The following is a 23,216-nucleotide window of genomic DNA, read 5'->3' on the forward strand; positions in this document are numbered from 1 at the left end:
AGCCAGAGGGGTAGCAGACGTCCGCAAGGGAAGAGTGCCCGTCCACGTCCTGAATTGTGGGGAGGAGGAAGCCAAATTGCCCCGGTACGCCACTGTAGCAAAACTGTACACTGTCAGTAACAATACCATCAAAGTAGTGGAACCCTTGATCCCGTCCGACCAGGCGGAAGACAATGGCTCCAAGGGACAGCTGGAGGACTGGTGCCAAAAATTACATGTGGGCACCGACTCCACCCCCTCACACCAAAAGCATGGGGTTTACCGGGTGGTACAGGAATACGAGCGGGTCTTCAGCAAACACCCCCTAGATTTTGGGCAGGTAAAAGGGGTTATACATCAAATCCCCACTGGTGACCATCATCCCATTAAAGAGAGATACCGCCCTGTACCCCCAGCACAGTATCAGCGTGCCAAAGAAATGTTATGGGAAATGAAGGAGGCTGGGGTGATCAGAGATAGTTGTTGCCCCATGGCAGCTCCACTAGTGCTCGTAAAAAAAAGATGGCACAATGAGAATGTGTGCTGACTACAGGCAAATTAAACGCATTACACATAAAGATGCTTATCCACTACCCAGAATAGAAGAGTCATTAGCAGCTTTAAAATCAGCTAACTATTTCTCCACCTTGGATCTCACCAGTGGTTATTGGCAGGTTCCCGTGGCAGAGGCAGACAAGGAGAAGACTGCATTCACGACACCAATGGGTCTCTGCGAGTTCAATTGTATGCCGTTCGAGCTCTGCAACGCCCCAGGAACATTTCAGAGATTGATGGAGTGCTGCTTGGGCCATTACAACTTTGAAACCGTGCTATTGTACCTGGATGACGTCATAGTCTACTCCAAGACCTATGAAGACCACCTGAGGCACTTAGCAGAATTGTTTGAGTCCTTGTCGGAGTATGGCCTGAAGATAAAGCCGTCCAAATGTCACCTCTTGAAGCCAAAGGTACAGTACCTGGGTCATGTGGTCAGCGCAGAAGGTGTGGCACCTGATCCAGAGAAAGTCACAGTAATCAAGGACTGGCCAAGACCCACCACGGTAAAGGAGGTGCGGCAGTTCCTTGGGCTGGTGGGCTACTACCGAAGGTTCATTGATGGTTTCACAAAGATAGCAGTGCCTCTTCAAGATCTCCTGGTGGGCCAGCCAAAGAAGGCTAAGAAGCAAAGCCCTCCATTTGAATGGAACAGCCAAATAGAAGCATCCTTTGTCCGGCTGAAAAGGGCTCTCACTGGAGAAGAAATTCTGGTCTACCCTGACTACAGCCAGCCGTTTGTACTGTACACAGACACCAGCAACGAGGGATTGGGAGCAGTTCTGTCCTAGGTGCAGGGAGGCAGAGAGAAGGTGATAGCTTACGCCAGTAGGAAGCTTAGTCCCACAGAAAGGAATCCAGAAAGCTACAGTTCCTTCAAGCTGGAGTTCCTCGCGATCGTCTGGGCAGTGACTGACCGCTTCAAGCACTATCTGGCGTCGGCCAAGTTTACCATCTTCACGGACAACAGTCCGTTGACTCACCTGGCTACAGCTAAGCTAGGTGCACTAGAACAGCGATGGATGGCTCGACTGTCCAACTTTGACTTTACCATCAAGTACCGGGCTGGCAAAAAGAATAACAATGCGGATGCGCTGTCCAGAAAGCCTCACTTACTCGAGTCTGGAGAAGACCTGGAAGAGATAGAGTTACCAGCTTTCCATGGACAAGGTGTCTCCTAGTGTGAGCATGCTGTAAGAAGAAAGCGCTCGAGTCAGCAAGAGGTTTCTATCAACCCATTACTCCACCATAAATGGGAAGAAACCCAAGACAGTGACCCGGCCGTCCGATTAGTTAAAGAAAAGCTGGCACAAGCAGAAACCAATCTTGGTCCCGATGCTCCACAAGAAGCCCAACAGCTGTGGAAGGAGAGGGGATGACTGTTTCTCTACAAAGGCAAGCTATGCAAGAGATATATCAACTGGCGAATGAATGAACTCGTCTGGCAGATAGTGGTCCCACAGAGGGATGCTCCAATGGTCCTAGCAGCTTACCATGATAGAGCAGGACACTTCGCGTGGAAGAAGTTGAAGATCCTACTCCGCGATTGGTTCTACTAGGTGCACATGAGAAAAGTAGTCAAGAAGTGGTGCCGAGACTGTGGTCCGTGTAACCTGAGACGGAAGGATGATACCAGCCAGAGGTCTCCCCTACAGCCAATTGTCACGAAGCAGCCCCTAGAGTTGGTGGCCCTGGACCACGTGAAGTTAACACCAAGCCGGTCAGGCTATGTTTACGCCCTCACCATTGTGGACCATTACTCTCGTTTCCTGGTAGTAGTGCCTGTGAAAGACCAGACAGCCAGAACAGCAGCTCGAGCATTTCAAGCATACTTTTGTTGACCTCACGGTTATCCTGAAAGGGTACTGACTGATCAAGGCCCTGCATTCGAGGCAGAAGTGTTCCAAGAGTTCTGTAACATGTACGGCTGTAAGAAAATAAGAACAACACCGTACCACCCCCAAACCAATGGATTGTGCGAGAAAATGAACCATGTGGTTATTGATTTGCTCAAGACTCTACCTCTGGAAGAAAGAAACCAATGGCCAGAGAAGTTACCAGATCTAGTGGATTTGTACAATAATATCCCAGTAAACTCGACCAACTGCAGCCCTGCTTACCTGATGCGAGCAAGACCTGGCAAGTTACCTGTAGACTTTGAAATGGGAACTGTGTCACCTGAAGCGGTTCAAGAGATAGAAGATTGGGATACAGAGCGACAACAACAGTACCGCAAAGTTCAGGAATGCGTAGAAAAGAACCTGTCCCAAGCCAGAATGAGACAAGAAAAGAACTACAATCAAACAGCCCCAGCAACTCCCTTAGCACCTGGAGAACAGGTCCTCAAGAAAAAGCGGAGAACGCATAAACTAGATGATCAGTGGGAGAATGAACCCTACACCATTAACCCCTCCAATTTTGACAATAGTAAAGTGTGTCTCATAAGCAAAGATGAAGACAAGACCTATCAAGCAGTTTCTAGAGACCGCCTGAGAGTGTGTCCTGAACGGTGCAAAATCCAAAAGGAAGTAGAAGAAGTACAAGAAAGTCCCCAAATTCAAGAAAAAGAGGAAGAGATGATCCAAATAATACTTGGAAAATTCTCCAAAACATGGACCCAAATAAATAATGCTATAGTGGTACCAGTATTGACATTCCCGCAAATGGTCGAACCAGCAGCAGAAGAGGTCCCGGATCCACCTGAAGACAAGTCGGTCCCAACAATAGATGTCACGCCAGCAGTGGAACAGGAGAATCAACCCCCTGCCAGTAGTGAACCTGTCGTACCCTTGGCGAATCTAAGACCCCGTAGGCAACCATCACGCATACCTATCAGGGTTAGGCCTACCAGTAGCACTGAGGTAGCAGACACTCCAAGTAGTCAGGGACAAACACCAGAGCTACGCAGGTCCCAACGCAGCACTCGGGGACAGCCCCCTCCAAGGTATAGAACATAGAAAATAGAATACCTAACAGAGTGTATATAGTTATTTAAAATGTCTCGTATAAAATGCTTTTAATTTTAGGTGATTAAGTAAATGGACAATTGGGCCACTGGACTATGGGTGGCCAACACTTTAATTGTACATAGTTAGCACCAGTGTGCTCTTCACCCCTGAAGAAAAACCCGTCCGGCGTGCATAGAGTGGGGTCATCAATGCTCTGACGCACGCCCAGAGCTTACGTTGGGGGTTTTATCGCGGCGGGTCCCCCATGGAGCAGTGTAATGGACACCCGGCAGGGAGCCACACTAGACTCTTATAGTTGTTATTTAAGTTGTAACGTTTAAGTAATACGCCTCCCATAATGAGATGAAATGTTCTAACATGTTATGTCTTGTTATGTTTTTCCTCAGTCCGGGAGTACTGGTTTTAACTAAGGGGGAGTGTGGCGCCCCAGGATCTGGTTGCCACAACAGCATTTCCCCTCCAAAGGGTTAATGCTGAGCCTGGAGGTAATTGGGGAAATCATTGGCCAGTAGGTACCAACATCCAACGCAGTTTCTCCATCAGGCCAGCAGAGGGAGCTCTGAACCTGGAGTTCCAGGGAGCATTCCTCAAGCCTGACCTGAGGGAGGAGTTAGTGTTCAGTCTGTTAGGGAAGTTTGGAGAGTGAAGACGCAGAGTAGTGCTGTCCTGTGGACTGGGGCCTGGAGCTGGAATAGCTTGGCCCAGTAAAGCAAAATTCGCAGAGAGGCACAGAAGAGAATTAGACATTGGAGTCTGTGGTTGCCAGGGTGTAAAACCCTTCCTTGGTAGCCGAATCCGAAGGGTAGGAGAGCTGCAAGCCCCTGGCCCATAAGCAACCTGAAGGTACAGCTGCATCACAAGGGCCCGGTGTGGACTCCAGCAGAGAAGCACCAGAGAGGGCCTGCGCAGCCTACCACACAGGGAGAGGGACGTACCACCGGTCCCAGCAGCAAGAGGGCCATTGCTACTTCAGAGTGCAGGGTCCTATGAAAGCAAAGGAAGAACAGGGAGTAGGCCTCATACTCAGCTGGCCAAAAAGAGCACCCCAGTTACTTCCAGGCAGGCCGGAGCCTTCTACCACCTGTAACAGTCTCCCAGGACTAACTGTTTACCCAGTAAAAGAGGAGAAGGTAAAGAGACTGTTATTTGTGTCCGGTCCTTTCACCGCCCTGTCGGCCCTGCACTACACCGCAACTACATCGACACTTACAAGCACCAACTGTTGCCCCGGGGTCCAGCTCCACCTGTGGGGAGCAGTATCACCATTGCTGCCATTCCATCACCCCGGAGGCCCCATAGAGCAGCGGCGGCTTAATAGCCGCAAACCACAGGTGGCGTCACGAATATAAACTTTAAGCACCCCCACTAAAGCCATATTAATCGACTCCCGCCAGGGTCACGGAGCCAGGCCCGGCCACAATTGACTACCCCCGGACTAGTCCGGCCCGGCACCGGGTGTCCCATAGCCCTGGGGTGGGCGAGCCACAAGTGTCATTGCGACTGAGGTCCGATTGTGTGATTGGACCACAGCTGCGGGCGGCAGGCCGGCTCTGAGGAGGGGGGGGGGCAGCACTGTGGAGGGCAGGGCCGGCGCTGAGGAGGGGAGGGCCGGTGCTGCAGAAAGGAGGGCCGGCGCTGAGGAGGGGAGGGCCGGTGCTGAGGAGGAGAGGGAGGGATTTTATCTACCTCTCGCCTCCGTTGCCAGCTATTGCCATTCTCGCTATGCACTCGCATTACACTGATGTAATGCAAGTGCAGTGCGATGTTTCTCGCGCCCCATAGAAATGAATGGGTGCCAGAGAAAGAGGATCGCATTGCACCCGCAGCATGCTGCGACTGTTTTCTCGGTCCGATTAGGGCTGAGTAAATAATTGTTCATGGGTACTGGCACATAGAGTAATATTGATCCGAGTGGAATGTGATGTTTTATTGCATTCCACTCGCTCCGATTTTCATGCCGTGTGTCTTAGGCCTTATACTAAGGGGTACTTTGCACGTTGCGACATCGATACTGCGATATCGTCGGGGTCACATCGAAAGTGACGCACATCCGGCGCCAGTAACGACGTCGCAACTTGTAAAGCCTAGATGCACCGATAAACGATCGCAAAAGCGTCGTAAATCATGATCTGTGCAGTGTCGGACATTTCCATAATGTCGCACCAATAGGAGATACAATGTTGTTCCTCGTTCCTGCAGCAGCATACATCGCTGTGTGTGAAGCCGCAGGAGCGAGGAACATCTCCTACCTGCGTCCACCGGCTATGCGGAAGGAAGGAGGGGGGCGGGATGTTTACGTTCCGCTCATCTCCACCCCTCCGCTTCTATTGGCCGCCTGCCGTGTGACGTCGCTGTGACGCCGTATGACCCGCCCCCTTAGGAAGGAGGCGGGTCGCCGGCCAGAGTGACGTCGCAGGGCAGGTAAGTGCGTGTGAAGCTGCCGTAGCGATAATGTTCGCTACGGCAGCTATCACAAGATATCGCATGTGCGACGGGGGCGGGTACTATCGCACTCGGCATTGCTATCATCGGCTAGTGATGTCGCAGCGTGCAAAGTACCCCTAAGACTAGCCAAAGCAACTTCCAGCTCACACATGGACCCCCAGTGTTAAATAGAAGTCTTGTGACTCATAAAAGGATGGGAGCAGAGATGGAAACTAAGGACAATGGCAATAAGTGAGTATATTAATTCAGCCACACTACATCTACCTTTTCACAGGTTTAGGAAATAAAAAGTTTTGCGGAAGTGCTTCTTTAAATGCATATCTCAAGCTGTCTAGTCCATAAAGAAATATATTCATATGCAGTATTCCAGACAGAGCATGTGCAAGCTTCTTTGCTAACTAAAGCAGAATTATGAAAAATCTGGAATCAGTAAAAGGTTGAAGGACTTAAATGTGAGTTCTCAAGGTCTGGGTAAAGCCAAGTCCAGCATTACTGAAGTGATGGCCCAGGGGCACCTCTGGCTGTGTAGTCGTGGCACTGGTACTGAGGCAGACCCCTGGTTCCACCACTTCTTTAACTTCGGGGGCTGACTTGAATGTGCAGTGTGGGACGTCTCTTTCACCGGCCGATGCACAAAGAGTCTTCAGGCAAAAGTTGAAATGCATAAAAACTGACATTTATTCAAACACAAAATAACACTCCGGTCAGCAGATTCCGGCAATATTGGTGGAGCTGGGGACAACCTGCCCAAACGCGCCCTCTGGTGGGGATATGCCCTAGATACTCCTCTTCTCCGGGCTCCCACTCTCCGGTCAAGCACGCACTGGACCCACACCAGCGGAATAGACCCTGAGGTTGCGTCCACCTCCTTTGCTCCGGTGTCCCCTGGTGTTCCGCTCACACACTCACACTTGCCGCTGCAGATGTTCACTGCCTGCTGTCCCGGATACTTCTTCCCCCACACACACAGACCTTCCCTAGATATCCGGCCGACTCCTCCTCCCCGGTGGCAACAGCCGTCCCACCCGGCCACTAGGGGGTGCCCTAATACACAAGATCACATAATAAAACAACACATTTTTATTATTTACAATACCGGGTTTAACTGTACTAGTAGGGGGTAGGCCCACCCACTACATTACCTTCACCCAGACAGTCCATTCCCCCATTACTACAAAATCAGCTTTTGAATTCATATGCAAATAGAGCTGTAGAACGTATTGTAGTTCTGAGGCCTCTGTCTTTACAGCTCTATCCCTTGCCAGCACCAACTCCTGCTGCTTGACTGATGGCACCATTTCCTGAAGTCCCACAGTATAGAGGCCATCAGCCAAGCAAAAGGAGGTGGTGCTGGACTGAGAATAGAGCTGGAGTGACAGAGGCTTCAGGTCTACAGCCTCATTTACATATCCAATCAAATGTTGATTTCTCAGTAATCAAGGAAAAGAATGGCCATGTAGAGGTGTTAGTGGATGTCTTCAAAAGAGCTACATGTCCATATAAATAGACTGTGGAATGAAATGCTGCTGACAGATTCCCTTTAATGTGGATCTGCTAACACAATACACTTCCCAAGGATCTTAAATATTGTCTCAGTAGTGGTTAGCACTGTTGCTTTGGACAACATCTGAATGGAGTTTGTATGTTCTCTCCATGTTTGCGTGGGTTTCCTCCTACACTCCAAAGACACACTGATAGGGAATTTAGATTGTGAGCCCCAATGAGGACAATGATAATGTCTGTAAAGTGCTGTGAAATTAATAGCACTATATAAGCAATAAATAAAATTTAAAGCTGTATTAAGGGGCCATGGAACTCACAGAACGAGCATTGCATCCCCTCCATTATTTACAATGCAAAACTTTGTACTTTTAGTGAGTGATTTCATTGGCACATCAGTTCAGTTCTATTCATTTGAGGAAGACAAAACTGTAGTTTATTATAGTATTAGATACAGCCACAGATTTTGATAACCAAATACTGCCACTATGTGGTTAGATGAACCACACACTCACCAATGTAGCCGGCATTTGGCTCAGCTGCTCCTGCTTCACCAACCTGTGGCCAGCTGCTCCTGCTGAATTCATCACCCACATCAAAGTGCTGATTGTGGGGGAAGATTGAAGCCATCTCAGTTAAAAGGAAACTATCAGCACGTTTTTGCTACCTCACCTGAGAGCAGAATGATGTAGGCAAAGAGACCCTGAGTTCAAAGATGTATCACTTAGATTAGCTGCAGCCATTCTGACACAGTGAAAGATTTTAGATCTTGCATGTAGCAGAGCTCTGAGAGCTGCCCCCACCCATGCCAGTCTTTCAGTGTACATTTCCATAAACAGAGACTGCTAATCACAGAGGGGGACAGAGTCGGACTACAACTCACCAGCTGCTGAGACCCACTAATTCTAAAGAGAAGAGGCTTAAGCTAATGGCGCACTCACGGGGTCTCTGGGGAGTTACTCAACCCCGGCCGGTTCGAGTTGTCACAGCGGCCAGGCCCGATTCCGTGACCCCGTCGGTGTCAAAAAGATGGGGATGATGGGGGTAGTAGTTAATCGTGACGCCACCTGTGGTGTGCGGCCAATTATTAGCCACTGCTGTGGAAAGTCTCTCTGCTGGGGCTGATGGTGACGCAACACGGGTGTTGCAGCTCTCCACAGATGAAGCTAGGCCCCAGGGAGGATGTTGATGGTAGTAGTCGCCTATGGCACAGGGGCGCGATTATGGGAGTGCCGGAAATGATGAGTCGACACAGAGGCTGCAGTTCAAGTTCTTTACTAAAGAAAATCTCCAGCTTCCAAATGCATAAAATGATTCCTTTTATTGCAAAATTAAAATCCAAATGTACAGGACATGATCCAAAGGTTAAGAGCAAATAGGAAATGCAACACGTTTCAGACGAGGTGTCCTTTGTCAAAGCATATATATGATATATGCTTTGACAAAGGACACCTCGTCTGAAAAGGAATTATTTTATGCATTTGGAAGCTGGAGATTTTCTTTTCTAAAGTTCCTGCACCAGCAACGCTGTTATCTGTGCTCCCAAGCAGGGAAATGTTCTTACACAGGTGAGCTGGTTACCCTCCCTACCTACCACAAGTTCTTTACTCACTGAAGTCCCCGCCTTTGAACTGCCGGACTCCGCTGTAATGGGCTCCAGCCGATCCCGGATAGTTCGGAGGTCAGAACTTCTAGTGATCTTTCCTCCACTCCAGCTCCTGGGTCGTGCAATGGGTAATGGGTGCTTGCAACACTCCACGCGAACACTAGGATCCCCTTCTTCCTAAGAACTCGGGTCGAGCTTCCAGCTCCGGACCACAGGCCCCTATTTGTCCTTTGTCACTTCTGACTGTTGTCTCCTCCTGAGTGTGACCTGGCGCTTGCTGCGCCCAGAGCTAACTGAATGCTGTGTGAGATGGCTCCTCACTTTCCCTGCAGGTGCCCCACCTCCCGGGTTGCTGAACTAGTGGGCTAGAGGTCCCATACATCATGATGGCTACCCCCGGCACCTTCCCTGGCCCAGTCCCAGTGACAGAGCTCCTGTGTTATGTGTTGGATGTGTTGTGGTGGTTGTTTACTCAGTACCCGAGATGAATACTGCACCTCGGTGAGGTGCAGTACCCTGTGGCGACTGAAGCCGCAGGGGCGCCACACTAACATTGCAGGTAAACAAAAAAAAGACTGAGATAACAGATGCAGGGCTGAAGTCTGTGTTTCAACACTTGCAGCATGATATCTTCAGATTACATTGCAGAAATTTGCTGATAGAGTCCCTTTAAACTCACTCCACTCTGCCCTGTTCCCTATACTCAGTAGTGTAGGAGAGACCAGCTACTGCTACAACAGTCTGGGCATTTGGGTCACTTTCTCCTGCTTCACAAACCTGTGGCCAGCTACTCCTGCTGCATTCATCACGTGATGTGGGCATTAACAAGCTCCCCAGCATTTGTGCACACTGGTTCCTGCTACACTCAGCATCCTCATCAAAGCGCTGTGCAGGAATGTACAGTGAGATGACGGCACCAGCAAACACAAGCACATCATGGCTTAGCGGCTCCTGTGCCAATCAATTCCCGAGAACCAAACCCAAAGAAACTGGTGAGTGGCGGATGCTTGCTTCTCGGTCAGTGGCTCTTGTGGCTGGCAATAGTTTTGTTTGCAGAAAACAGACCAGCACTATAACTGTATAGTACAAGGGTCCAAGACTTCTTTTGAATTTCATGTGATGAGCACGTTGTTGAGGAAGACAGAGGTAAGAGAGGGGAGGAGTCAGATGGCGGGCATATTTATCTGCTTATCAACCTTTGCTACAAAGGGCCTCTTCTTGCTTGCTTTTCTGAGAGGAAATTAGGTTCGACCATACAGGCAGCCAAGAAGCCTTAGGGTAGTTTCACACTCGCGTTTTTTTCCTTCCGTCACAATCCGCCATTTTGGAAAACAGCGGAATCCGTTAACGGATTCCACTGCTTCCCTTAGACTTGTATGGATGACAGATTGTGCCAAAAGTACCTGGGTTCCTTCCGCTGGGCGACGCTACATTGCTTCCGCCGGGCGTGTGCAGGGAGCCCGACACTTCCCCGCTTGGCTCCGCCCCCTCCCGCCCTCCACTCCGCATGTTTACATACGTACACACACACACGTACACGTGCACACACACTCACCTGTCCTCAGCGCGCCATGGCCCCGCTTGGCCCCACCCACCCCGCACTCTGCGCCCTGCACACATTCTCGGCAGCCGAACGATCACCCGGCGACTGGCTGCTGTGAACGATCAGCTGAGCGCCCGGCAGCCGAGTGATCAGGGGATCGTTCACAATAGTCTGCCGCCGGTGAAACTGTAAAAAAAAAAAAAAAAGAGCTGTTCCGTTGTTTTGTACGATCCATTGCATCCATTGTGCCACTAAATGCAACACATCTGTTGCATCCGTCACACAATGCAATGCAACGGATGCAGTTCAACGCAAGTGTGAAACTAGCCTTACACTAGTGCTGGTCATATTATGATCACAACTGCTAAAGCCTGCTTTGTACTTGCTATTTTGTGTTTTTTAAATAATTGATGACTTTGCATTACAAATTATTCCTAATTCCATTCAGCAATTTTGGTGAGCATGGATATTTGCATAGATTGCCATACAAGAACTCGGACCTTAAACAAATTGGCCACCCTTTGGGGCAATTTCTTTCTTTTTTTTTCATTTAAATGTATGTGCTTTGGGCAAAAATGAATTATTGCAATTGGGTTTCATTATGAATTGTGCACCAAACAGTGGCCAACCCCTTTAAGTGGATACATTTCCTATTAAATATACAATATGTCATCATGACGTTAAATGTTTGCAACAACTAAAATGTAAGAGATACAGTGTCACTTTTGATATTAAATAATACAGCTAATTCTCTAGGTAGGTATATGATGTTGTTGTTATTTTTCAGAATTTTACATTTTACAACAATGATAACTTCAAAAGGAAAACAAGATAACACCTAGCCACAGTATGGGTGATAACTTGTTCCAAGCTCTGTCACCCACTCATTGGCAGAGTTTGGAACACAGTTAAAGGGAACCAACCACCAAGATTTTGCTTTATAAAGTAAAGGCAGTGCCATACTCGCACTAGGATGCTGATTGCAGGCATGCCTGTTATAGAAAGATTGGATGCTTGGTTGATGAAATGTCTATAATCAAAGTTGCAGAAATGCACTGCACTTTGATTGACATGTGCAACATAGGCAGGTCTTTGTAGATTGGGCCCTCGCATTTATTTCTCCTCCTGGCGTGCCCCGTTTTCTTTATATCATGCTGCCGTTCCTGTTGTTGGCAGCGTGTGCGCATTGCCACAGTACCTAAATCTTCATTAAAATGGCGCCGGAGTCTGCACATGCGCGTATCGCGATCTCCGGCACCATTTTATTGAGCACACTGCGGTGAAGATTGAGAAGCATCGGCGCATTCAAAGATGTAAAAAAAAATGATCTGCACATGCGCCAATGCTTCTCATAGTTTTCACTGCAGTTTGTTCAATAAAATTGCGCCAGAGATCGCAGTATGGGCATGCGTGGACTCCGGCACCATTTTAATGAAGACCTAAGTACTGTGCCAATGCGCACGTGCCACCAACAATAGCAATGGCGGTGCAGCGTGATATTCAAATACAAAAAAGGGGGCAAACCAGAGGACGTCAGAGAAGTAATAAACGCCGAGGACCCGACCCATAAAGACCCGCCCATGTTACATACGTCAATCAAAGTGCAGTGCATGTCGCAAATCTGATTAAAGATATTTCATCAACCAAGCATCCCATCTCTTTATTACAGGTATGCCTGCATTTAGCATCTTAGTGCCAGTATAGCACTGCCTTTACTTCATATAGCAAAATCCTGGTGGTTGGTTCTCTTTAATATGAAGCGGCAGCATGCATGCTTGACTGCCATTCAATTCATTCTCTTTTGGGCTGTGCTTGGTTTCATCAAGTCATAATAGAGAATAAATGTAGTGGCCGTTGGGCATCCGAACTGCTCTGCCATTTTGTAATGGGTTCAAAAAAGTCCCCCATTGGGGATTAAAATTGTGGGCGGGAGCAGCTCTCAGAGCTCTGCTACATACAAAATCTCAAATCTTTCACTGTGTCAGAATGGCTGCAGACACTAATCTAAAGGGTGCTTTACACGCTGCGATCTCGCTAGCGAGATTGCTAGCGAGTGTACCCGCCCCCGTCTGTTGTGCGTCACGGGCAAATCGCTGCCCATAGCGCACAACATCGCTTACACCCGTCACACGGACTTACCTTCCCTGCGATGTTGCTGTGGCTGGCAAACCGCCTCCTTTCTAAGGGGGCGGTTCGTGCGGCGTTACAGTGACGTCACACGGCAGACGTCCAATAGAAGTGGAGGGGCGGAGATGAGCGGAACGAACATCCCGCCCACCTTCCTCCTTACTCATTGCGGGCGGCCGCAGGTACGAGGTTGTTCCTCGTTCCTGCGGTGTCACAAATAGCGATTTGTGCTGCCGCAGGAACGACAAACAACCTCGCTACTGACCTGACGATTTTTGGTAAATGAACGACGTATCACAGACCAACGATTTTTGCCTCTTTCACGATCGTTTAAGGTCGCACATAGGTGTTACACGCTGCGATGTCGCTAACAACGCTGGATGTGCGTCACAAACACCGTGACCCCGACGATATATCGTTAGCGATGTCGCAGCATGTAAATGGCCCTTAAGTGATATATCTTTGAACTCGGCCTCTTTGCCTACATCATGCTGCCCTTAGATGAGGTAGCAAAAGCTTGCTGACAGATTCCCTTTAAAGTGATACAGTACCTTTGGTGAAAAAATCTGCTTTGTGGTTCTTCTTTAATCACCATTTGATGTTTTTTGCTAATTAGATCTCAGTGTATTGGATATCTCCTCCCTGTCTGTGATTATCCATCCCCTCCATCTGCCTCCGGTCTGTGAATGACCTGCTTCCTATGTATGAAATCTCAGCAGACACCTGTCGGACCAGAGATAGGTGGAAGGGCAGCGGAATTACAGAAAGGGAGGAGAAAACCTAATTAGTAGAAAATGTCAAATGTGGGTTACAGAAGAAGAACAAAGAGGATTTCCTCACCAAAGTAATCAATTTAAGCAGTATTACGGCATCATTACAGCCATATCTTTACTTTACACTACAAAATGATGCCGACAGGTTCTCTTTAAAGGAATGTAAGATGGTTAGAAATACCAAAGTGTCTGCAAACTGAAGAGAGATTCCTTAAGATTCCTTAATTCCCTTTGAATGGAAAAATGAAAAAATAGATACCTACTGCACCAGCACCACCCCTCCATGTTCAGCGCTGCCTTTCTAATCATCTACTGTCATCAACATGAGGTATGGGTGTCATGTGACTTCGGAAGACAATCAGCATCTGCTGAGTGATTGCAGCCTTTATATTTCATCTAGGAGGGTCAGGGCTGATTTCACCTAATGCTAACCTAGGCCATGACCTAGGATACAGCAGTCAGGGTGACATATATAATAAGAAATAACCACCAAATATTTACAAATTTTTCAGAATTATTTTGAAAAGTCCATATAAAAGGCTGTTTTTTAAATTTACATCCACATAAGAGGGGCTGCTGATAGGTCTTTGGCTTTGTGATATTTTTTTGTTTCTATGGTAACGAATGTTACATAACATGAAAGCCTTATGTGTCTAATATATGTTTTCAAAATTTTGTGTTTGGTGCTTATGGCAACAGTGTTCTACACACGCGAGAAAACAAAATGGTGGAGTCTAATGTGATATTCACAGCAACTGAGACCAGAGAAGTGATAAAATTCTTGTTTCTGCAAGGAAAGTCCAATAAGGATATTCATGGTGATATGTCACAGACATTGGGGGATCAATGCCCTTCATATTCCACAGTTAAGAACTGGGTTGCCAAATTTAAAATGGGCCACTTCAGCACCAATGATGAGGTATGTCCTGGATGACCGAGAGTGGTTGTTGTTTCGGAGATCGTTGACGCTGTGCACAACATCATACTGGAGAATCAATGCATTTCAGCTAAAGCAATAGCACACATCATTTTCTTGTGAACGTGATTGTGTCATTATCCATGAACATTTGGACATTAGAAACCTATCTGCAAAGTGGTTCCCCAAATGTTTGACAACCGATCAGAGAAGCATTCTAGTGAAAACTTCCCGGGCCATTTGTCAACATTTCTGGACTAATAGGAACTTCCTGGATTGACTGGTCACTATTTATGAGACCTGGATTTATTTGTATGACCCTGTAAACAAAGAGCAGTCAAAAAAGTGGAGGCACAGTAGTTCTCCTCGTCCAAAGAACTTCAGGGTGCAAAAATCAGCCACTAAGGTGATGTCGTCTGTGTTCTGGGATAAGGAGGGCGTGCTGCTAGTGGACTACCTTCAAAAGGGTGCCACCATCAATGCAAGGTATTACATTGAACTATTGGACCAATTGTAGGCAGCTCTGAAGCCCAAAAGGTGCAGCAAGCTGTCCAAAGGAATCTTGTTCCTCTAAGACAATGCCTCCGCTCACACTGTACAAGCGACCACGGCAAAACTGTCAGAGCTGGGCTTCCAGTTGGTTGACCACCCATCTTCACCAGATCTACCTCCCTCCAATTATCATCTGTTTCCAATCCTGAAGAAACACCTCAAGTGTACCAAATTTCACACCATTTCTGATTCCATGGTTGTAACGGATGCCTGGTTTGAGGCACAACCGAAATCCTCCTTTTTGCTAGGCTTACAAAACTTGGAATACCGATGTAAAAAGTTTGTTGACATCATTGGAGAGTATGTGGAATAAATGTAAAGTTTCATCATCCTATCTTGTTTCTTTCTGGGTAAAGCCAAAGACTTATCAGCAGCCCCGCGTATATTAAATACATTGAGCAGTACATTTACGTTGCTCATCTGTACAGCTTGTGCTGTGATGCTGATTCACAGGCTTCGTCACAAAACTACAGTTTCTTGCATCGCAGCCCCTCTGAAGACATTGTGGATCCTGAGTGATTGACGCTGTGGGAGTGGGACATGTGAGTGCAGCGCTGGCTCTCTGCTTCTATCTCCTCCACCATAGCTCCTAACTGTGACAGAAGATGTTCTAAGGAGGTGGACTTAGTAGCTGTAAGTGACACCAGCACCTGGGGAAGAAAGCACAAATTTATGTGCTTTGGCCTAGGACATAGATATGTGTAAATCCAGCCTTGAAGAGGTATTTTTTTTCCACTATCCTTGGGCCATTGGCCAGTCCAAAAGGATTGTTAAGTAGTGGACAATCCCTTTTAGTGGAATATAATGAATAGTAAAGCTTTTGATCTGCCCTTGCATTGTCCTGTTCCAATATTTAGCTAGCAATGCAATAAATAAAAAATTATTGTATTTTTGGAATTTTAATATGACCTTTCTCTGACAGTGAGCAGAAAAATTGGAAGGAAAGTATGCTAATTTTTTTTTTACCTTTGTTTTGATATCTTTAAGTGAACTGACATGTAACTTAAAATCAAACACACAGTTCATCATATTTTATCTACATTTGTTAGGAAATTCTTCCAAGATATATGCAGAATGTATAGCGCTAGCATATGCCATACTTTTACATACATCACCCATTGACTCTCTATGGTATGTTATGTTAGCTGTGTAGTCTGCAAGTAATATAAAATAATGAATGAGGTCTGTCAACAATCAAAATAGATAATATATATTATCAAGGTGCCATTATAATTCAAAAGATATTAAAATGACATGGTAAAGGCTTTTTTTTTTTTTTTTTTTTAAATAAAGGCTGAATCAGGAGGCATTTAGTGTGTAAAAGTATATTTTGTACCTTGCGTATTATTTACCTTAAAACTATAATTAAACCTAGATTCTTCTTATGCTTGAGTATGCAACATCTATGAAATATTGTTTTCTACTGTAGCTTTGAATCAATACAAAGTATTTTTTTTTATCTCAACCAAAAGAGGCACTCTTATGTCGTGCCCTTTTTTACAGCTTCATAAATATTAGAAACAAAGGAGGTACATAATCGTGGCATGACAACATCTGCAAGTGCCAAAAAACTGTTTCTCTTTATACCAAACTCTTAACGATTAATATGTCTAACACTAGAAGTCTCAGAGAGGGGTCATTTAACATTTCTACCTTTGGAACCCAGAGACGGGTCGAATGACCTGAAGGATTTTAGCTAACATCCTATAATCACCATCTTTTGTTCTGTAATTAAGGCCATTACTGTCGCACCACAGGAGGTTGTTGTTTTCCATTGAGTTTAGCCATTTAGTTTCTAGTTAGTTCTATTCAGTTTGGACTAAGGGTCATTTGACCCTCTTTCGGGACTTCAGGGGGGGGGCTAGAAATTTCTGGGACTTCTAGTGCTAATAGTGATGAGCGAATAGTAACTATTGGTGTTCAGAAAATGCTTACCGAACACCGAGGACTATTCCAGTATTCGTCACGACAAGTAAAATGCTTGGGTTCCCCATTCACTTGCATTAGGTTCGTTATTCATCACGAATACCGGAATAGTACTTTGGGATTCGTTACGAATAATCCGAACACTAATAGTTACTATTCGCTCATCACTAATGCTTAATCCTTTCTTGGAGTCTAACTACTTACGCGGTTTTCATGTCTTTTTAGTTTGTCTCCATCTGACTGAGAAACTTGAAACTTGGGGCACTCTTGTTGTTTAAAGATCGGCACAGAAGAGCTTTGATAAATTGTTGATTTACTGCCGAAAGTACCTTTCCAAGGTGCAGGGGTCGATGTGTTTGAAACATCTAAGGAAAGAAATACAAATATTTTGTACATACACAAAAATATCATACATTGAAGAGTGAAAAATGCATAGATTGCATAATGAGGTGAAATATGAAGCTTAATATACTTACCTGAAGTCAATGATGAACTCCCATGTATTTCATATCCATTATGTGGGGTGTTGAGTTCATTATCATTATGTATGGTTAATGGAGGAAGTCCACTGTTTCTTCTCTCTTCTTGGAGTTCCCGATCCCTTTCTAATGTTTGTTGAATTTCTTGCTCAATGATGTTGGAAAGTGAAGGTCTTAGTCTTTTGTATTTCTCCCGAAGGCCTTTCTTTTCGTCAACTTCATCTTCCCCATCATTGTCTTGAACATCTAGACACAATTTCAAAGGCTGAAGATGGAAATTCTGTTTGCGCAATACAATGGTTTCCTTTGCAGATTCCTTTTCTGAAGATTTTGTAAGAGGTGTCTTTATATCTAAAATGTTATCTGCACTGAGCCTTCTGTTTCTATAGACATTGTATGGTGCTGGCTTCCAATTCATTCTCACACTGTAGGGTTGGGCAGAGTCTAATTCTGCCCAGTTGTTTGTGTCACTATCAGTTACCAAATCTGCTTGTGATGTATCCCCTTTTATGTTGTATGTTGTTTCTTTAGTCATCATTTTAGTGCTATTTCCTTGCGGCTGAACCAGTATTTCATCTGGCTGCTCAAACAACTTTCTGCGCTCATCTAGTTCCTGGGAACTGCCTTTATCATAAAGACCTGCAACTCTTCCTTCAGTTTTTAGATCAGCCTCTCTCTGGACCTCTTTTTCTATTTCTCTTTGTATATACAATGAAGTAAGAGGCCTGTTTTTTGGCTTTGTAGAAGGCACCACATCAAGTGAATTAGCAACCATACGATTTGAGGAAATTTCTATAATCTCCTTTGTTTCTCCTGAACTTTGAATTCCTCTTTCTTTCCTTAAACTTTCCTCCCTTTGCAAGGCTAAACGAATTTCTCTTTCTATAGGTGTTTCATCACTGGGGTTGGGAGTGCTTTCCGTTTCTGTTTTAATCTCCTGTGCCAACTTTTCTTGTGCTCCATTATCTACAGGCAGAGCTTTAAAGAAGTGGTCACTGGGAAGTCTTGAGTTCATATCTTGGTTTAAAATACGCTCATCTCCAAATGGTTTACCTTCCTGGTCTTCCTGCTCCCTTGGTAAGTCATAATTTTCATGGAGAGAGTGTGTAATTAGCCGAAGTGGCCTTGCCTGAGGACGAGGAGTTATGGGAAGACTATTCCTTTCCTTCTCCAACTTTAAAAATTGCTGTCTTGCTGATTCAAAATGTATCTGTTCTGTGTTTATATTTGGCTTGTTCTGATCACCTTCTACACCAGTAATATCTATGTTAGAGACGGAGCCATTTTTGATGCTTATTCTGATCACATCTTCCGTATCTAAACTTTTACGTTGACCTTGTTTTTTAATGATGTCTTTACGATTTTTCTCAAGTTCTAGTACTTTTTCTGGGGTAAACTCACGGGATCGGGGTCTAGCTTTATCTTCTTCATCGCCATCACTATCTACAAATAATTTTGCTGGACTTGTTTCAGGATGATGGGACCGGATTTCAAATCGTTCCTCTTCCCTTAACACTTTCAGATGACGATCTGGTGGAGATGTCATTACATCCCTTCTTTGAATAATCGTCTCTTTTGCCTGGATTTCATCAGGATAGTTAGATAAGTCTAGCTGAGAACCATTAATACTTTTGCTTGAGGAAGAAGAGAACACTCTTCTGGTGACTCTATCCATGGTTGATTCTGAAGTAACAGTGTTGGTCTGTGTGTCAGTTATGTGTAGCCCTTCAGAAACATTTGCGTTAATACTTGTTTCTTGCAATGTAGGAGCAATTTTGTCTGTTGTCTGACATTCTGTTAAAGTTAGTATATGAAATGGCGTGGAATCCGTGGCATACTGCTCAATGGTGTTTTCTTCTACTGCAGTGGTTATAAAAGCGCTTCCATCTTTTTCATTTTCAGGCACCTGATATTGAAAAAATATATTATTTTATACTGTCTACATTATCATGTAGTTTATAGTTAGGTGACAAATATCATTCTGTAATGCCACTTAGGCTAGTTTCACACTTGCATTGAATGGCATCCGTTGCATTGCGTTGTGTGACGGATGTAACGGATGTGATGCATATAGTGGCACAACAGATGCAACGGATGCTGCAAAACAACAGAATCCGTTTTGATTTTTTTTTTCCGGCGGCAGAGTATTGTGAACGATCAGCTGATCGCTGCCAGTAGCTGGCCGCCGGGTGATCAGCTGATTGCTCCCAGTAGCCGGCCGCCGGGTGATCAGCTGATCGCTCCCAGTAGCCGGCCGCCGGGTGATCAGCTGATCGCTCCCAGTAGCCGGCCGCCGGGTGATCAGCTGATCTCTCCCAGTAGCCGGCCGCCGGGTGATCAGCTGATCTCTCCCAGTAGCCAGCCGCCGGGTGATCAGCTGATCGTTCCCAGTAGCCGGCCGCCGGGTGATCAGCTGATCGCTCCCAGTAGCCGGCCGTCGGGTGATCAGCTGATCGGTCCCAGCGTCGGGTGATCAGCTGATCGCTCCCAGCGCCGGGTGATCAGCTGATCGGTCGGCCGCCGAGAATGTGTGCGATTGGCGGAATGCGGGGTGGGTGGAGCCGAGTGGGGCCATGGCGCTGAGGATAGGTGATAGGTGAGTGTGTGTGTGTGTGTGTGTGTGTGTGTGTGTGTGTGTATATATATATATATATATATATATATATATACATACGGAGTGGAGTGCGGGAGGGGGCGGAGCCGAGCGGGGAAGTGTCGGGCTCCCTGCACACGTGGCCAGGGTAAATATCGGGTAAAGCACTTTCCTTGGTTACCCGATATTTATCTTGGTTACGGGTGCAGGGAGCCAGAGGGAGCATGCACAGTGAAATCCTAAGGATTCCGCTGCTCAAAAAAACATTACATGCTGCGTTCCTCCCGCTGGGCGGAAGCAACGGAGCGTCGCCCAGCGGAAGCAACGCAGGTCTTTTTGACACAATCCGTCATCCATACAAGTCTATGGGAAACAGCGGAATCCGTTAACGGATTCCGCTGGTTTCCAAAAGGGCGGATTGTGACGGAAGGAAAACAACGCAAGTGTGAAAGTACCCTTAGTTGCAAGGTTTTATTAAGGCTCCTGTCATAAATTCCTTATGACCGGTCAAAGTATATTCAGAATAGAACTGTATCAGCACATCTGAAATCTAAATGTTAATCATTACATCTAATTTTAATGCTGAGAATACTGTGCTTTATCTAATTAAGATAAGTGACTTGAACATAAAGCTATGAGATCATTGAAAAATGCAACAAATTCACCTTATAAACACGGTTTATAAAGCATAGGAACATTCTATAAGCATGCCATAAGATGTTTCTAGAATTGAAACACTACATAAAACTATTTCAACAATGCAATACAATAGAAATATATTAGAGAATCTAAAGGAAACAGGAGGGAATATCATAATGCAGTAGTGTAACCCCAGTTTGTTAAATGTGTGGACTTTTAATTAAAGGAGTTATCCGACTTATTTTGCTTTTTTTTATTATTTCACTATTGGGCTACATTGGGGCAGGTAAGCAGATAGTGACCACTTACCTGCCCTGCTGTCAGCCCCTTCCCCCGGCTCAGAGTGATCATGTGACTGCTCCTACTGTGATTTTGCTACTTCTGGTCATTTGATGTCAATAGGGGCAGAACATTGTTGACATACAAATCAGCCACTGCATGTTGCCGACCTGCTGGGCAGGTACAGTGCGATGAGCCCCCGCCCCCCTACCTGTGTGCTGCTATCTGTGGCCTGTATGTGATGGACAAACAGGGTTGCCCTCTCTGTCTAGGACACCGTGACCGCTGTTTGCCCGACAGTGTCCTCAGCTCATTATGTTGTATGGTGCCCAGGCAACTATGAACCCCCTCCCCCGTGCGCTGTCTCTGTGATGAATGCAGCATCCCATGCTCCTCGCTTCTGAATACAGTCAGAAGCAGGGATGTCACCTGACACCAGCGAACAACAGCACTGAGCTCTGCATCGCTCGGCTGTAAGGACGCTGCAATCATCACAGCACGGAGGAGAAGAGACAGCATGGGTGAGACAGGGGGGACAGAGAAGAGAGAGCGGGGGGGGGCAGAGAACAGAGTGCACGGCTGACAGAGAGGGGGCAGAGAACAAAGTGCATGTCTGACAGAGCCAGGGGGTGGGGGCAGAGAACAAAGTGCACGGCTGACATGACAGAGTGGAGGGGGGGCAGAGAAGAGAATGCACGGCTGACAGTGCAGGTGGGGGGGACAGAGAAGAGAGTTCATGGGTGACACAGAGCGGGGGAGGGCAGAGACGAGAGTTCATGGGTGACACAGAGCAGGGGGGCAGAGACAAGAGTTCATGGGTGAGAGATGGGAGTGCTGGGGGGCAGAGGAGATAGCGCAGGGGGAGAGAAGAGAGTGCATGAGGGAGGATTATATATAATATATTATATAACTAGGTGTATGTGTGTGTGTGTGTGTTATGTGAGTATAAGTGTATGTGTGTATATATCTCCTATAGACTCACATTAGGGGCTATATATAATTTTCATTACATAGTATTCATTTTTCTATCAGGTGTTGGAGCAGAATACTGACAGGGAATGTGTGTGCAGAGGGCGGGGCTGGACAGTGCGGCCGGGCGGTGCCAGCTGTGACTGTGAAGTTTGGCAGTCAAACATGTCATGTTTGGTTGTGCTGAATGTAAACAAAGAGCTGCAGAGAATAAAGTGAAAAATCAATAGGAACAAAAGTTATAAAACAAAAAAAAATAATGTAGGGGTGTTTTACACTGTCTGCAGAATTATTAGGCAATGAGTATTTTGATCACATGATCATTTTTATACATATTGACCTACTCCAAGCTGTATAGGCTTGAGAGCCAACTACCAATTAAGTAAATCAGGTGATGTGCATCTCTGTAATGAGGAGGGGTGTGGTGTAATGACATCAACACCCTATGTAAGGTGTGCTTAATTATTAGGCAACTTTCTTTCCTTTAGCAAAATGGGTCAGAAGAGAGATTTGACAGGCTCTGAAAAGTCCAAAATTGTGAGATGTCTTGCAGAGGCATGCATCAGTCTTGAAATTGTCAAACGCTTGAAGCGTGATCACCGAACAATTAAGCGTTTCATGGCAAATAGCCAACAGGGTCGCAAGAAGCGTGTTGGGCAAAAAAGGCGCAAAATAACTGCCCATGAATTGAGGAAAATCAAGCGTGAAGCTGCCAAAATGCCATTTGCCACCAGTTTGGTCATATTTCAGAGCTGCAACGTTACTGGAGTATCAAAAAGCACAAAGTGTGCCATACTCAGGGGCATGGCCAAGGTAAGGAAGGCTGAAAAATGACCACCTTTGAACAAGAAAAATGAGATAAAACATCAAGACTGGGCCAAGAAATATCTTAATACTGATTTTTCAAAGGTTTTATGGACTGATAAAATGAGAGTGATTTTTGATGAGCCAGATGGATGGGCCAGAGGATGGATCAGTTAAAGGCAGAGAGCTCTATTCCGACTCAGATGCTAGCAAGGTGGAAGTGGGTTACTGGTATGGGCTGATATCATCAAAGATGACCTTGTGGGACCTTTTTGGGTTGAGGATGGAGTGAAGCTCAACTCCCAGACCTCCTGCTAGTTTCTGGAAGACAACTTCTTCAAACAGTGGTACAGGAAGAAGTCAGTATCGTTCAAGAAAAACATGATTTTCATGCTGGACAATGCTCCATCACGTGCATCCAACTACTCCACAGCGTGGCTGGCCAGTAAAGGTCTAAAAGATGAAAAAATAATGACATGGCCCCCTTGTTAATCAGATCTGAACCCCATAGAGAACCTGTGGTCCCTCATAAAATGTGAGATTTACAGGGAGGGAAAACAGT

The 23,216-nt window shown here is 46.0% G+C and overlaps 1 protein-coding gene across 3 annotated transcripts in view; it reads right to left on the reverse strand.

The window, feature by feature from the left end:
• Positions 1–23,216, reverse strand: part of MISP (mitotic spindle positioning) — a 46,433-nt gene that overhangs the window by 13,289 nt on the left and 9,928 nt on the right. For 2 of the 3 annotated variants that reach the window (XM_075352780.1, XM_075352772.1), the window contains exons 2-3: positions 17,368–19,276; positions 17,096–17,256 (exon numbers count right to left, since the gene is read on the reverse strand). In XM_075352780.1, coding sequence (XP_075208895.1) covers positions 17,096–17,256; positions 17,368–19,276 — 2,070 coding nt within the window. The remainder of the gene's footprint in view (positions 1–17,095; positions 17,257–17,367; positions 19,277–23,216) is intronic. The other variant, XM_075352789.1, reaches the window with a different exon arrangement.

This window comes from Anomaloglossus baeobatrachus, chromosome 1, assembly GCF_048569485.1.
Source record: "Anomaloglossus baeobatrachus isolate aAnoBae1 chromosome 1, aAnoBae1.hap1, whole genome shotgun sequence".
NCBI lineage: Eukaryota > Metazoa > Chordata > Amphibia > Anura > Aromobatidae > Anomaloglossus > Anomaloglossus baeobatrachus.